We start from the raw sequence: 16,559 nt of genomic DNA, 5'->3' as shown, positions 1-16,559 counted from the left end.
ACAGCTGGTAGAGCAGGATAATAGTGAAGAGCGAGAAACTTGAGAGCAGCGACTTCGAGAGGTAGAAAAAGTTCGCCAAGTCCTGCAGCTTTCTCTTAGCGTGCTTTCACCGCCGGCAGAATGATCCACTTTGCGCTGCTAGCGTGACGTTATCGCGGTCCCCCAACGCGCCACGGCACGCGCCTTTCATCACCAACACCAATATCGACATGCCGCAGCCGACACACCCTCGCGATGCTCCATCATGACCCCGACCCCAATGAACGCTCTTGATCCACCACACGACTGTCACCATGGGCTCGCGCCTAGAGAAGAATTCCGACTCTGTCCGGAAGCGCATCGCCAGCCACCAATTTGACGGCGAGGATGGGGAAGAATACCGCGGTTCGGCCTTTGGTGGCTTTACCGACTATTTTAGGCGGAAGAAGATCAAACTGCAGAACCTGGATGCAGATATACGAAGCCAGGCCGGCGACAAACCTCAAATCTTCAAAGGGATCGTGGCACATGTCAACGGCTACACCCAGCCATCGCTTAACGACCTGCATATCCTCATAGTCCAACATGGTGGCGGCTTCATGCAATACTTAGACGGAAAAACTACGGTGACGCACATAATCGCCAGCAGTCTAACGCCAAAAAAGGTTGTCGAGTTCCGGAGATACCGAATCGTAAAGCCCGCATGGGTTGTAGACAGCATACAAGCAGGCAAGTTACTGCCATGGAACGAATACCGAGTAGTAGACGAGGGCGAGAAGCAGAATGTCCTGGCTTTCGGTAAGGACGGCATGACCAGCACAGCAAATGTCAAGACGAGGGGTTACCGGGACCAGACAGATGCCAGTTGGTACACGAGTCAACTAGGGGCTAGCCTGGCTGGCCCTTCCAGTACACCAACACCAGCTAGCAGCATGCGCTCACGCTTCTCGAACAAGAGGCAGCGGCTTCCCACACCGGACGATAACCTTGAGGATCTGCCACCTTCTCGCCAGCCGAACAGCTTGCCCGACCAATCCATATCTAGTAAGTCAGGTAAGGTTACGAAACTTGTCACAGCGCCCAAGACCAGCCTTGCGATCGCGCCGGCCTACGTAGATGATATCCCAGATGATGTTCACGACAGCCTCTATGCCGACCCGAGCCCCCCTCCACCTCAACAGGCTGAGTCGAAGGATGGCATTGAAGACCGACCGAAGAGAATGCTTCGCGGACCAGATATTCACATACCCAAGACCCGAGAGCTGACTGCCGAGGAACATAATGCCATACTTCTACGAGATCCGAAGGTTCGCAAATCTACCGTTGTTGATCCTAATTTCCTAGAGCAGTACTATCGTGAATCACGCCTGCATCATCTGTCCACTTGGAAAGCCGATTTGAAATCACAGCTGCAGGCAATGGCAAGCGAGAAGAGCTCTTCGCAGAAAGCAAAGCAAAAGCGCGCACCGGACGCTCGTCGCTATATCCTGCATGTCGATTTCGACAGTTTCTTCGCCGCTGTGAGCTTGAAGAAATACCCAGAGTACAAAGACAAACCGGCAGTGGTTGCGCATGGTCAAGGAAGCGGGTCTGAGATAGCAAGCTGCAACTATCCGGCGCGTACATATGGTGTCAAAAATGGCATGTGGATGAAGCGAGCTCAAGAGCTTTGCCCAGACCTAAAAATCTTGCCATATGACTTTCCAGAATACGAAGCAACCAGCCGCGCTTTTTACGATGCCATTTTGGCTACCGGTGGATCGGTGCAGAGTGTCAGCATCGACGAAGCTCTCATCGATGTTTCGAACCTTTGTATTGCTGTTGGTGGTAGCGACGGAAAGCAGTACTCTGAAGGCAGTAATTATCGCGAACAAGCGAAAGCCGAGGAAATCGCACTCAATCTACGCGACGAAGTCAGATCCAGGACTGGTTGTAATGTCTCAGTAGGCATCGGTAGCAATATCCTGCTCGCCAAAGTAGCATTACGCAAAGCAAAACCCGCTGGGCAATACCAGATTAAACCTGAAGAGGTTTTAGACTTCATTGGCCAACTTCAGGTACAAGATCTTCCAGGTGTTGCTTGGTCCATTGGCGGCAAGCTTGAAGATCAAGGAGTCAAATTCGTCAAGGATATTCGCGAACTTACCAAAGACAGACTTGTGCAGATCCTAGGACCAAAGACTGGAGAAAAGCTATACGAGTATTCGAGAGGTATCGACCGCCAAGAAGTAGGAGAGCAAGTTGTCCGAAAGTCTGTCTCTGCGGAAGTAAACTGGGGAGTTCGATTTGAGAATCAACAGCAAGCTGATGAGTTCATTGCAAGCTTATGCGGAGAGCTCCAGAAAAGGCTGCTGAAGGAGAAGGTCAAGGGCAAGCAATTTACAATGAAGGTTATGCGACGTTCACCGGATGCTCCTCGAGACCCTCCCAAGCATCTCGGCCACGGCAAATGCGACACACACAACAAGAGCCTGTTACTCGGTGTCGCTACCAATGCAAAAGAGGTTCTCATAAAGGAGGCGTTAGCTATACTGCGTGGCTTTGGTTTCACTCCTGGGGAGCTTCGAGGCATCGGCATTCAGATGACAAAACTTGAGCCTATGAAGAATGCCACAGATGGCAGTCTCGAAGGCTCACAGCGAAGACTGCAGTTCAAAGTCGGCAATGCTGAACCAGCCCGCGTGGCACGGGCCCCAAAGGCTGTCGAAGAGGACCCTATTCAAGACGATCCAGAGACCCCGCGGAAGCCAAAAATATCGTCAGAGGACGAGCATGTTCCGTTTGGCGCTCAGACACTCAACGCTTCGACGCCTTCTCGCCGTCCGTTGAACATGTTAGGCACACAGTTCATCATGCCTACGCAGGTTGATCCAAACGTACTGGCCGAGCTACCTGAGGACATACGATCAAAGCTACTCCGTCAAACACGCCAATCATCACCCACGCCTACGCGCGATGTAGGGAAAGAAGCCGATCCTAGCACACCTACGAAAGCCTTGCGTTCTGCCATGGCAGCCCTTCCCGCCCAGTCTCAACTCGATCCTGATATCCTTGCTGCTTTGCCAGCAGAAGTTCGTGCCGAAGTGCTTGCACAGTATGATGCGAGCGCTGCGCCCTTCTCTCCGTCTCGCCGCCCAAGAACTATGGACCAGACGATACTGCCCCAATCGCCACGCAAGAACAGGATCATAGGTATACCAGCCAAGAAACCCATTGTACCAGTCAAGCGTGGTAGAGGCCGCCCACCAAGATCAGCAATGCTTGCCGCCGCTGCTCAAGCAAAGTCCATTAGTATGACTGGCAAAACACTCACTCAAGCCAATTTCATCTCCCTCAAGAACCCCGCACGAGATAGCGTGAGTAGGGAGAACTCCGCTAGCCTGAGCGATGATGCCTTGGAAGCACCTAGCATCACTCGGCCGACTAAGGAGGATGACCTTGACCCAGCCTTTCTCGCTGCGCTCCCCGAAGACGTTCGCAAGGAAGTTCTTGCACAGCACAGAGCCGAGAAAATGAACGCCTTCCGTCTCGCCGTAACACGGAAGGCCAAGCCTGAACCGGTACCACAACCATCTGTGGAAGCAACCAAGATAAAGGTACCTCGCCCCGCAAAACCGACTTTCACCATCCAGAAGCTCTCGGCGCAGGCTGATTTGAGAGTTGCCATGAGGCAATGGATCGGTGAATTTACGGATGAAGGGCCTTACAACGAGGACGTCGTTGCGTGGATCAAGTATCTCAAGAAAGTGATTCTGGAAGAGAAAGATATGAACAAGGCCATCGGTATGGTGAAATGGATCGACTATGTCATCAGCGACGAAGCAGACAAGGACGAAAAGTTCGCGAGGGAGCCATGGGAGGACGCTCTTGCAAAAATTAAAGACGGTGTCATCAAGGCTGGGAAGGATAGAGGTTTGGGCAGAGTTTCTTTTGGTTAGTTTATGCTTAACGACCTCTTACGAATGAACGAGCGATGTGAAACTGCCATGTATGCGCCAAATTCCTGGACGCCTGGCTATTCTCTTTGATTCGCGATATTTGGCTAGGGTCAAAGAGATATCGCTCAGCTTCAAGTATACATCATGCTGGCTTGAAACATGCATACGGAGTTGTATTACTCCAACGCCAGGCATGATGCGCAGTAGGGCCGGCATGTACACTACGGTCATGGTATGATGGCATTGCTCATTCTTCCTGGAGAGTATCTCTATGCTAGATCATTACACCGAATCGTCATTTGTGCAGAATTCCTGTGCATCTTCTAGGACACATCTGGTCGACACGATTTGCTACGAATTTTCTTGATCTTTGGTGTGGACGTCTGCTTACAGAGTTGCAGCATTGTAGCGGTCACCGGCTAGAAGACATTATAATCCTATGTTCATAGCTCCTGGCTCCCCGTACCGACGCCTGCCTCATGGCATGTAGCGTATTGCTCTCGTCACTTGCTGTACACACTTTCATTAATTACGTATGTTCGCCTTCTAACTCTTTTCCGTTCGTTCGTTCGTTCGTTCGTTCATTGACGTCGCCCAATTTTTCATCTAAGTCTCGATTATCCATCCGGTTGGTGTTGTTCATTATGAAGCCCTGGGTAGCTTTGTTCTTTTACCTGGCCGCAAGTAGGCTCGGCTCGAACATCGTTACGTCTGGATGGATGCTTACCACTGAAGCGCACTGTAACGGTACATCGATAGCAGACCTTGTTTACACTGCCACCGTGCAAGGATAAGCGCTTCAAGAATGTTGGCGAGATGAGGGCGTATTACTACGGAACCCCCGACCCGATCAACAAACCCCTGTTTCCACCACCTGTACGTCTCCGATAATACCAACTATATAACGGAGCACACACTGACCTAGCATGACGATATAAGGTCCTGTCAACATCCCGTATTGAGGCATGATCATGGACTATCGCAAAGACTCGCAGTACCACGTTTCAGATGATTCAGTTTCTCATTGTGGCGATGGCAAGGAACATCGTCGAGGATTCTTTTGCGAGCACTGAGCGCAACGTTTCAGGGGGAGATACGGTTGGCTGGTATGGAGGGCCAAACATCTTGGCACGATCCACGTTTGTGTGTAAGATTGCAAACACGCATATTTTCGAATCGATGACTCAATTTGTACGCACGGTTCAAGAACAAAGGCAAATGTTACATCTTGTACGACAGCGTTGTTGCCTCGTGCAAATCTCATTTATATATCGCACACTCGCCACGGCCCTAATTCATCACCCTCATTCCGCCACACCTGACCTTTCGTCACTGCATTGTCGCCAACTCTACATCTCACGTTCTCCTCCATCTCTCAGCCCTGGAATTCACTCCTTCTTCGACCACGATGCCATCCATCATGCACACCTTTATGGCCTTGGTTCTTTGGTTATTCGCCTGCGTCGGCTTTGTCTCCGCAGACCCTATCAACGCATTTGCCGGTAACGGAACTTCCATAACAAAGCGCGACACTCCAGATGTGGGTTCATCAACCTATCTTATGCGATCACATAGTACTCTTACTAACAATATGGTTAACTAGGCACTGCGTTACCCACACTCCCTCCAGTTTATTTTCAGCGTCATGCCCGTCCGTTACCATAACTGGTTCATTCTTCAAGGTCCGCAAGGCGTCGCCGTCGATCCCTGTCAGAAAAGGATAATCCCTTCAAGCGTGTCTCCTCCGGTGCACCATTTTATGGCTCTGACGACGCCATCGACCATCCTCCGCTTTCCAGTTTCTACGTGAGTTACCCGCCCCTTTAAAGTTATCTGCTTTTTGTTGTATGCTAACTCACACATTTGAGCAGGAGATCACGTCTATCGAATATTCCAACCGCAAGGACTGCAAATACGTAGGCACAAGCACTGATTCTGGCCAGTTCCGTTGCGGAGACTACTACACCATTGACTGTAAGAAGGATCCTGGATATGATGAAGCTACTTTCACATGTGACCCGTTTGATGGTCGGAAATATCACCGCGGTTACAACTGTGAGTTCTAGACGGTCAAGTCTGGTGACTCTATGATGATGGTGACGGTAGCCAAGGCTGCTTTCTCGAATAGACCGTATGGTCGAAGTCTATATAGGTGGAAAAACGTCTAATGACACGCTTTCAGGTAGTGAAGAGTTGACGCACTTGAGAGAAATAGAGTTGTTTCATCGGTCACTGCATTGACTATATCGTGTGATTTGGATCTTTTACCGTAGTGACTGTCGTTTGCTACACCTGACACTGAGTGCTATTTTGCCTGCTTTGCGCACACGTCCCTCGCTAAGAGTTTCGTAAATTCTCCATCTTCCATGTCAATTGGAGGAATTGTCTCTTCTCATACAACACTCAACTCGGACCACCAAACACAAATCGCATCCGACTCTCGAACATCATGCCTTCCTGGACCACCTTCCTCGTATACCTTATTACCTGCTTGGGATTCGCTCTCGCTGTACCCGTTGAGCAGTTTGCGGGCAATATTACTGCTGTAAGTGTCATTGCAATCAAGATCAAGCTTCATACTGATCGCGTCGAAGGGCAATGTCAAGGGCGAGGGTCCTTACCCTTACTCCCTCCAAATTCAGCTTGAACTGGTTAAGGACAATCGCTACGTCTGGACTATCTTTCAAGGACCTAGCGGTGTCGCCGTGAACCCTTGTGGAGATAGTCGCTTTGAGAGGGTCTATCATGGCGCGGAAGGATATTACATGGCGGACATGGACATGAACAACCCGCCTAACGTTCGAAACTACGAACCCTTCCCCCCTTACGTGAGCTAGTAACCAACTCCCCAGTACCCACTATGCAAGTGCTAACCCGCTTTCAGTTCGACTGGCGGATCGACTATCGTGGCCACGACGACTGCCTATACCATTCTGATGTTAGATCCGCTAGTAAGTTCACTTGTGGAGACGAATACATAATCGATTGTGCCAAGGACACTCGGTATGGACAGCAAGTTTCATGCGGCAAATATCCGCACTTCTCTGCCGCTTGGGTCTGCGAGTTTTGAGCATCGGGCAAGCACCCAGTCGCAAAGCGACCTTGAAGAGAAAGAGGTGCATCTTAGAAGATTACTGCAGGTCTTAATAACCATGGAAATATTGCACGGGCTATGTAGCAAGGATGAACAATTACAACTGCACCCACCCTCACTCTCACCTTCATGTATGTCAAAGCGCGCAGGCCCGTGACCTAATTTTGCCCTACGCACATCCCTCACCTTCCGATTTCGTACCGCTACCTATCGCTTGGTTCGCTCACTAGAATTCACTAGCATTATACCTCCTACCATATAAACAGGGCTTCCCCCCTCGTACATAGAACAATCGCATTCTTTCTTGCTTACTTCTACCACACCACACTCAACTTGCATTCCCATCACCCGAACGGCGAATATACTAGTACATCACTCGTCATGATCGCGTGGCTCACGCTCCTCATCGGACTTTCAGTGAATCTGCTGTTTGGCGCGACTTCCGCAACACCTATCCAGGGCTCGAGCATGGAGTTGCAGAATAACGGCACTGCACACAGCCTGGTATGTCTCACTTATTCCCTCAAACGTGTAGTTTTGCTAACCTTGCGATAGCAAGCTAGGGACTACACCCAGTCCATTCAGATCATGCTTGATCGTGAATCATACAACGACTACTTCTGGAGATTGTTCGTAGGTCCCTATGGAATACGCGCAAATCCCTGCCCCACGGACCACAAGCCCTTTCGCAACGTCGCCATATCCGGTCTATACAAATACGGCCGCAATGCTATCGACCATCCTCCGAACCCACCTGCTGTAAGTGCAGATTCCTCAATAGTACACTAGGATTAGTTCCTGAGATTATGAAATGCAGGAGTGGCTGACGATATCATAGATGGAACTTCCCTTCAAATGGAACGGCAAACAGGACGAGTGCAAGTGGAAGACCAAGGGCGGCGGCGACCCCGGTCAACTCATCTGTGGCGACTGGATGATTATGGACTGCGAGCGGGATGCGAGCTGGGATGATGGTGCTATCAATTGCCACAGATTCTCAGTCCATCGGGGCTGGGCTTGCAACTGGTAGATAAAGATTGTCTGGCCGTGGCATGGAACTTGACAAATGGGACGGTTTCTCGCTCGAGTAACGTAACAAAGATAATGGAGTCGGCGATTTCGTATCCATGGCGGCGCAAAGTATTAGAACATCCTCCCGTTGGATGGATACTTGCCTACCAGCACATACGATGTATAGAGGTAGATAAATGTCTAAATGATTGAAACTGCAGTCTTTTGCCTGCTTCTAGTTCGCAATTATTTGAACGGCAGCGTTTGTTTGCTTTGTTTCGACGTGCGTCGTTTGACCCTCGAGTACTCTGCTGCATACGTGTCAGCCCCTCGATCACATTCGCGCTTTTGAACCTTCACTATGAGAACTCACTCACATCTTGACTCAATGCTTTCCCTTTCACACAACTTGCAGGAACTAGCAACCATTATCAGACTGAAGACTATATCAACAAATACAAAAACGTTCTTCTCATGCTTCATCCGCATAGTGGCGTTTTTACTCGGCACCACTTCCGCTACCCCCACCAAGCACCCCGTTGCACTGGTACCAGGCAATAGTACCAGAATGCCCTCCGTGAGTCTTCCAAACACCTAGATAATATTGCATCTTGGAAGACTATGGCTTCGGAAGCGCTGATGTTCCGACAACGGACACTTCTCATCATTCCACGCTTTGGAAGATTACTGCATGTATAATGACACGGAATAGCTACGGGTGCTCATGTCCAAGTATCCTCTTACTGGTATCCCTCGCACGCACTTATCTCTCCCAATCAATGCTTAACGAGCTCACAGATGCTAAGTCTTCTAGATCGTGACCGTTGCGTATATTGACCGCCGAAATACTTGCCTGAGATGCGCATGAGATGCGTTTCACCTTAGGTTTAGTAGGTGATGAAAAGAAGAAGAACAAGAAGAAGAACAAGAAGCGAGGCTATGCGTGCACCATGATTCGATGACGATGGCTACCAATCCCTAAAGCGTTAGCACGTCTAGAATTATCTCCGGACCTCTGGCTATCTCCGCATCAGAGGCTGGCGTCTTCGGCTTCTATCTTCTCCTCTACGTCTACTTCGCCAACAAGCGTATATCCTCGGGCTTCCTTTGTCACCGCAATGAATACCGCGCTGCCCACAATTAGAAGCGCTCCAGCGTATTTCCACCATCCTGGGTCCAGTCCCCACACAATCTTATCAGCCACCATGGCAAACACTACCTGCACGTAAACGATGTGAAGCGCTCTCTTTGAATCGCCAGTCATCAAGCTGGCCGCCATGAGCCAATGCATGGCGAAACCCAATATGCCTAAGACGCATACGAGCAGCCATTGTACAGCGGTCGATGGGAAGCTCAACCCTTGTTGCTGTATGATGAGCGATGCGCCGCTGAGTAACGTGCATATAGGTGCGAAATACGCAACCGTTGTGATCGGGTGTACATGCTCCCCTAGATACGACATCGTCAAGAAGGAGACCGCGCCACCGACGACACCGACGAAAGCCGCGCCAATCGCCAGCGCATGCTCTTTGGGTGTATTCGTAACGTGAGCACTCCAAGGCTGCAGTACGCAGAGTAATCCCAGAACCGCAACTAAAGCTGCGAGCATCTGAGCGACGGAGCAGCGCTGCTGACCTGGTAGCAAGCCGAGGAGAAGAGCGGCAAAAACCGGCGCAAGAAAGTTTATCAGAGTTGCCTCAGCTAATACAAGATAGCGCAACGAAACGTAGAAGCCCCAAATACCGAAGAAACCCGCGATGCCCCGAAGGATGAGTAGCGGACGTAGCTTGGTGGGACCGAAGATGCCACCGGGAATGGCTGCTGGAGAGACAAGTATATACGTCCACGAAAGAATGGTGATGATCAACATCATTCCGATAAGTATCTAGAAGCCATTAACACATGAGGATACCAATAAATACGAGATTTTCATACTTCTGAAGTACCGGTCGACTTTGCATTCGAGCCGCTGTTGCCATCCGTTCGTAGGACGCGTCCCAATGTTGCCATGATCGTGGAACATACTTGCGCCGAGAGCATCAGTATCATTCCGGCATTGTTTTGGAGAACAATATCCACATTGTTCATAGCCAAAGAGATTTTGGCTTTTATTTTTGAAGCTGTAATCATAGTGTTTGGATGGGATGCAAGCACGGAAAAGATCCCGATGAAAGAAGATGCGGGAATGTGAGACTTTATGTGTACGTTGTGTGTTTCACGCTTACTTGCAGCGTGCCATCCCCAACGGCGCACTGATATGGACTATAGGCGTTCGGCTGTTGATCAAACAAATTGAAAAAGGAAGTAATACTTTGAGATTCGGCGGTCCGACGTTTGTGCGCTTTGATGCACGTGCTTATAGAAGGTGCAATCTGCGCAAAGGCGTGATCATGATATCTGCGAACACATCCAAGTACATGTACCACTCAATCATCCTTACTCGCGTTGTGCTGCAGATGTGTTGCAAGCTACATGAGAAGACATCTATCTACCGGCATCCGTCCGCCCGTCCATTTAGCAGCTTACTACACTTACTGTACAGAGTTGTCAATGTGGTCAGGCGTGTCGATCGCCCTAGGTTTCTCCAATCATACACAACCTGTAAACCCCCTGAATGTCTCAACTGCAGTAAGGTTGCGCCTACTCTCAGTTTGACGATTCGTTAGTAAATGGAATCCGAAGTAGTTGTTGACTCCAGCTCACCATATCTGAAATAAGAATGTTGCAATGCTCAATGTGTTTCTAGCTCGTGCCACTTTGCGCAACGTACACAAATTGCTCACCCGCCAGACGTCGTGTCTCAACCTTGACCAGGGTACGCCATTTTATATGTAGTAGGTTTTATGCCCACTTAGCAGCCCACGCATGCGCCAAAGTACCCAACTCTGCAGTGTTCTGCTCCATAGGTTCATCGACGAGACCATCAACTGCTCGTCCCCACGGAAAGATGCCGGCAGGGTTAGGTGCGAATATGCTTCGAGAGCCAGCCGCATCTATAAGAAGCACTGGATTAAGCCCAATGTGTATTGTAGTAGTGAACTTCTGCCAGTGCCTCTCCATAAACACCTCAAACTCGAGCTCGGCCTTGGGCAGAGTGTGCACTTTCTTCCCATACCTCCTTCGCAATGCGCCAGATCAACTCGTTTCCAAACATCTTATCCTCTATCCTTTCAGCTTGAAATCCGAACTTCTTGTTCATCAAACCCTTAAACGCAGCATTAGCATTCACGCAAGCCATGTGCACTTCGTCTATGCCCAGAACACCAAAACCATGATCAATGATCATGCACAACGACTCATAACCGTAGCCTGAGTTACGGAAGTCCGTGTCCAACATCAATCCCGCATCGCCTATCAGTTTACCATCGGTCTTCCTCCTACCAATCCAGCCCAAGCCACCTGTGCCGACAATTTTGATGTCAATCACGATTACGAAATTTGCGCGCTGTAATGGTAGATCGACTGCCTTCCATTGCTTGATCAGATTGCCAATAGCATCAGCACTATTCAAGTCGGCACATGACTTGTCGTACTGGACATTGCGATAGTCCGTGAACAGCCGTAGAAGTGCAGCAGCGTCATCCATGTTAGGAAGCCGAAGATGCAACCGTGGATACGTGAGGGAGGCGATACACAATCTGCTTTCACCATGGTCTGATAAACTCGTCGAACGAGTATAGACGGTGGTACTACTGGCAGCTGTAAGCGCGGACTGATCGGTTCCCGCAGTCATAATATTTGACGGACTAGTGGTATGATGTGTAGAAGATTCAATATCTGCGGACTGGAGGGTGGAAATAATTGTGACGATGGAAAGAGGGTGTTAGTATGATATCTAGGTGCTCAGTGGACAATCCCAAGCGTTGCTTACGCCTGGCCATCATCCTTGCACCTGCGGTAGTGCGGAGCGAGCGCTAGTCCCCCACGATGCTTGGCTGCTAAACTGCCGCGAACTTATCTGGCTATAAGCTTGCGCAATCTACAGTCATCTAGCGCAAGATTTCAAAGTAACAGGAAACATGCCAGAAATGGCAAATGCACACGTTGTACAGATTGGCGCGTGGATGTGCAGTAGGATTTGTATAGAGTTGCTATCCCACGATGTCCGGTGTGCATCCTGGATGAAGACAGTGGGAGGAATCACTACAGCAGTGTCCCAAGCACCCCCAGATAATCACACCATCGATTCTTCAGCCTGTTCAAGTTCGACTTCATCTCCTATTGCATCTCGTTTTACCTGCCGCAGCCCTCGACATGATCGCATCAGGAAACGGTCCCATATTGGTGGATGTCGTCTGCTGTCCTGATGGTTTGCTTCGCGGCACTAGCTACACTCTGGAAAGGCTCGTTGAACGCTATCCAGGTGTGCAAGGCGCGATTCGGCTTCATGTTTCCTTATCCGAGGACCCCGAAGGTGACCTTGTTTCTTCTATATGCCGCACCAACAGCAGATGAATCAGACTCCAAGTGATTCTTACGAATTGACGATGGGTCCTTATATCCTAAGGAGCTGCTCATTCTAGAAGAGGTGAGATACTAGACTTGGGTAAGCGAGAGATACTCTGAGGTTGATGTCGTGAAGATGAGAGGACTATACTTGCGTGCAAACTATCTTTCCCGTCCGGAGGAGAAGGAAATGTTGATTGATAGTTACTTTCACATTTCGCATTGCGTGTATTCGATGCGAAGGTACTGGGTAGCCAAAGAGACAGGTGAGTGACTATTTTGCTAAGAATGACATCCTTGAACTAACATGACTAGGTCATCATATCTGTCCTATGGATCTTTGGCATTGGCACATGAACCACTGCTTTGAGAACATCCTCTCACCGTGGGCATTGCCCTCCGGGTGGAGAGGCACAGTGCCTACAGAATTTGATGACGTGATTCCGTACAACATTTCTTGGGTGACGCGCGTTTGTTTCTGATTGTGTATCCTTGCAGAACGTCTTTAGACCAACCTCTTTTTCGATGCAACGTACTTTGAGTGGATTATCCGTGCCCTTGATGATGTCATGCTCAGCCACATCGTCATAGAGATGACCGGGTCTGGTGGTCAAAATATCTGAGGTTGTCAGTATTTCTTTAGCAACACCACTGGTGGTGAAGATATATGATGCAACTAATTATGATCGGTGATGATACTCAGTGACGATGATGGTGAGGCGTCCTCGAGGACAGTTGGTCTGTTCACGCAGGTAACTGTGTGCGGCACATTTGCCGAATAGAGCTCAACGTGCAGAATCTTCGGTACAAATTAGAGGATCGAGGGTAGATCAGCTTCAACACTTAACCCAGTCTCAAGATGGTAAGTTTTTCGCGACAGCTACCCTCCTGCCTGTTTTCATATGAGAGTTCTCGTGGGCTATTCAGATTCTACAGGCTATCTTGAGGATGCTGGCCAAACGCTGAGTCGGCAGACCGGATTACTCTGTTTGGACTGAAAACGGTCGAATCCACGAGTTTGCATTGGAATTGCATCGATCTAGCGATCGGAAGATTCTGATTGTACCGAAACACCAGGCTCCACGTGTAACGAGCACACCTTCCCAGGGGTTGGTCGTAGCCAGGATAATGTCTCATCCCAAGCTCCTGATAAGGCTACTGCAAAGCCATGTGCGAAGCCCAGTTGTGGCATCCAATTATCGCATCAGTACTTTGTAGACCACCGTAGCATGAGTGGCGAGATAGGCCATGTATCGTTGCACATGTGCATGGCATCTGCATTTATCATGTGGGTACCAGCTCTCATTGCAGGAGATGAAAAAAAGCAAGGTGCATTCATGAGAATCCACTCTATCAGATTCATGAAAGAGAACGCTCGTTTTAGAAATCGGTGCACCTTTGCAAAAGCAGATGTTCATCTGAACAAAAGAGCAAAATAGAGTTAGAACGCACAAAGCTGTCTAAAGGGTTCCAGGGCGCTGTTGTTCCAAGTATGTCCTTCCCCGGCAACATTTGTTTCACCGCTTTGATTTGACTACTGCTGCAGGGACTTTTTTCATTTTCTAGTGGATCGACAATGGCTTATCTCTAGATCAAGGAGAGAATGAAGTGGTGTGTAGACTGCAGCTTGAGTATCAAATTGACTGATGCCTGTGGTGATTTTGATCGGATTGGCAGACGACAGCAGATGCTATGATAGAGTGTGCATTCCATTGACATAAAGAGAGGAGGACACTGGAGCTTGTCCTGATCTTCATCCATCACCACACTTTCTACACGCCTTTTTCTTGCTGAGAGTGATAGTCTTCTTTATTTGACGGTCAGAAAAACACCACCAGTATCCTCTGCTCCAAGCTGAAGACGAAGAAACCCACATCTTCTTTTCACAGTACCTAGGTATACGCAACAACCGAATACACTATCATGGCCGCCACAAATTCGCGACAACAGCGTACGCTGATCCTCGATATCGGCGATGTGCTCTGCCACTGGTCTACCGATAACCTCACTGCCATTTCTCCTAAGCACTTCCATAGTGTCATCCGGTCACCGACATGGGGCGAGCTGGAACGCGGCCATATCAGCGAGAAGGAAGCTATCAAGACTATCAGCGAAGAGCTCTCTCTCGACCCACATGCCATTCACAAAGGGCTCATGCAGTGCCATGAAACATTGCGTGTCGACCAAACACTTACAACCCAGCTAAAAGATCTTAAAGCGGAGCTAGGTGGACGTCTCAAGGTTTATGCCATGAGCAACATCGCCAAAGAACATTTCGCTCTTGTCAAGACTTTGCTGCATGACTGGGACTTGTTCGATGGCGAGTTTCTATCCTTTGAGGTTGGTATGACGAAGCCTGATTTGGAATTTCACAAACACGTTCTGGATAGCATCGGCCTGAGCGACCCTTCTTCAGCAATCTTTGTAGACGATAAAATCGCCAATGTCAACGCAGCCCGCACCTTTGGAATTCAAGGCATGGTCTTCGACTCCTCGGCTGCTCTTATTCGTCAGTTGCGCAACCAGCTGATGGATCCTATTGCGAGAGCACGTCAATACATGAAAACGAACGCCCACAATCACATATCCTGCATCCAAGATGGTCCCATATTAGTTGACAGCTTTTTCCCAATTCCTCATACACATTGAGTTGAATGATGATAGCGTTATCAGTCTTTCATCGCCTAACGCATCCCATGCCGAGATCAAAGCGGATATCAAACAGGCCCGCGATGAAGCGAGGAAAGGGAATTTCTTCATTGGTGATCGAGTCGGCACAACGGAAACCTGTAAGTATATGCTACAAGTACCTGCGTATTATGTCCACTGACTTGATACACTTGTACTCAGACCCCGTGGATGTCGACGATACAGCACTCGCCTTGCTTGCATTCAGGCCACCTGTGGCTTCGGCCAATCCGATCTTGGACCGTATAGTTGAGAACAGACATACTAAAGACGGCCTCATCATGATTTACTTCGATGAACGGCGCCCCCGCGCATGCCCATTCATTATGGTCAACGCTGTCCGTGTTCTCTATCGATATGGACGCGGCGCAGACGTACAGCCCGAGCTTGAACACATCCGTCGCATCCTTCTGAATCGTGGCCATATCGATGGCTCGGAACATTACCTTGCCAGCGAGACTTTTCTGTACTTTCTATCGTGTCTCATCGATGACAATCCGACTGCATCTGAGATCCAGTCACTACGTCAACCAACGGTCGAGGCTTTACGTGATCGTGTTAATCGCCCTGGAGATTCTTTCGTAATCGCCTCACGTGTGCTGGCATGCCAGAAATTGAATGTGAGTACCCAGTCGGATATTCAACGTCTCAAAGAGTTGCAGGAATGTGACGGTGGTTGGGAGATGGGATGGATATCTCGTTTTGGTAGGAGTAAGAAGATGATCGGAAACCGAGGGATACCTACAGCGTGGGCCATCAAGGCGCTCGATTACCAAGAGGCGCTTGAGCATGAAGCTCAGCCCTAGTTTTGCAAGAAATTCCCAACGATGAAATGATAAATTGGAAATATCATAACTTGTAACGAAAGCGTTGTACTACATTTTCGCTACCATGTCCGTCGGCCACTGAACACTCACATCACCATCCCGAATAGTAATGAACGCCAAAATCGTAGTATCGATTGGTTCTTCCTATTATGTATTGCTGTTCATAACTAAAGCAGATTGAATGTTTGCCATCCCGGTCGCGCCTTTGGAGCCACCAGAAGACTCCCGACTTTGAAGCCGTATAAGCTAAGAATGTCTATGGAACTTACTGGCCCAAGAGATCAGTGCTCAAGGGAACCGGCAGGTGTTATCAATCGTTGAGGGTCAGTGTTATTCGAGTATCTTAACGGCAAATGTCTAGTGGCGCATACCAGGACGTTGAAAAAAGGTAATAATTCACATGTCCAGATCCATGCTAAAGAGCTTTCCGTTCCTCCGAGCGAATTCTACTCCTCTACAGAGCTCGAAGAGTGGGACCACGCGTTGAACACTGCCACCGATCTTCCGGACGGCAGCATCAAGTCCAAGACGGAACTTGAGTTCCCCATTATGCGAGAACGCGTCACTCATCGGGCC

The 16,559-nt window shown here is 49.3% G+C and overlaps 6 protein-coding genes across 6 annotated transcripts; 4 read left to right on the top strand and 2 right to left on the bottom strand.

The window, feature by feature from the left end:
- Positions 1 to 293: 293 nt before the first annotated feature.
- ALTATR162_LOCUS5395 (uncharacterized protein) lies at positions 294 to 3,917 on the top strand (the record flags this gene model as incomplete). Its single annotated transcript, XM_043313014.1, has 1 exon — positions 294 to 3,917. The coding sequence occupies one exon, from the start codon at positions 294 to 296 to the stop codon at positions 3,915 to 3,917; it is 3,624 nt and encodes a 1,207-aa protein (XP_043168949.1).
- A 2,449-nt stretch (positions 3,918 to 6,366) lies between these two features.
- On the top strand, positions 6,367 to 6,987 carry ALTATR162_LOCUS5394 (uncharacterized protein; the record flags this gene model as incomplete). Its single annotated transcript, XM_043313013.1, has 3 exons — positions 6,367 to 6,462; positions 6,512 to 6,745; positions 6,802 to 6,987. The coding sequence occupies 3 exons, from the start codon at positions 6,367 to 6,369 to the stop codon at positions 6,985 to 6,987; spliced, it is 516 nt and encodes a 171-aa protein (XP_043168948.1).
- Positions 6,988 to 7,392: 405 nt separating this feature from the next.
- On the top strand, positions 7,393 to 8,041 carry ALTATR162_LOCUS5393 (uncharacterized protein; the record flags this gene model as incomplete). Its single annotated transcript, XM_043313012.1, has 3 exons — positions 7,393 to 7,515; positions 7,567 to 7,770; positions 7,850 to 8,041. 3 exons carry the CDS (start codon positions 7,393 to 7,395, stop codon positions 8,039 to 8,041), a joined length of 519 nt encoding a protein of 172 aa, XP_043168947.1.
- A 1,011-nt stretch (positions 8,042 to 9,052) lies between these two features.
- On the bottom strand, positions 9,053 to 9,892 carry ALTATR162_LOCUS5392 (uncharacterized protein; the record flags this gene model as incomplete). Its single annotated transcript, XM_043313011.1, has 1 exon — positions 9,053 to 9,892. The coding sequence occupies one exon, from the start codon at positions 9,890 to 9,892 to the stop codon at positions 9,053 to 9,055; it is 840 nt and encodes a 279-aa protein (XP_043168946.1).
- A 1,197-nt stretch (positions 9,893 to 11,089) lies between these two features.
- ALTATR162_LOCUS5391 (uncharacterized protein) lies at positions 11,090 to 11,608 on the bottom strand (the record flags this gene model as incomplete). Its single annotated transcript, XM_043313010.1, has 1 exon — positions 11,090 to 11,608. The coding sequence occupies one exon, from the start codon at positions 11,606 to 11,608 to the stop codon at positions 11,090 to 11,092; it is 519 nt and encodes a 172-aa protein (XP_043168945.1).
- A 2,783-nt stretch (positions 11,609 to 14,391) lies between these two features.
- Positions 14,392 to 15,962, top strand: ALTATR162_LOCUS5390 (uncharacterized protein; the record flags this gene model as incomplete). Its single annotated transcript, XM_043313009.1, has 3 exons — positions 14,392 to 15,019; positions 15,090 to 15,257; positions 15,319 to 15,962. The coding sequence occupies 3 exons, from the start codon at positions 14,392 to 14,394 to the stop codon at positions 15,960 to 15,962; spliced, it is 1,440 nt and encodes a 479-aa protein (XP_043168944.1).
- Between the last annotated feature and the right edge of the window lie 597 nt (positions 15,963 to 16,559).

The sequence above is a fragment of the Alternaria atra genome (assembly GCF_907166805.1).
Source record: "Alternaria atra isolate CS162 genome assembly, contig: 25, whole genome shotgun sequence".
Classification (NCBI taxonomy): Eukaryota; Fungi; Ascomycota; class Dothideomycetes; order Pleosporales; family Pleosporaceae; genus Alternaria; species Alternaria atra.
Note: the sequence above shows the minus strand (reverse complement) of the source record. Positions and strands in the feature narration are given on the sequence as shown.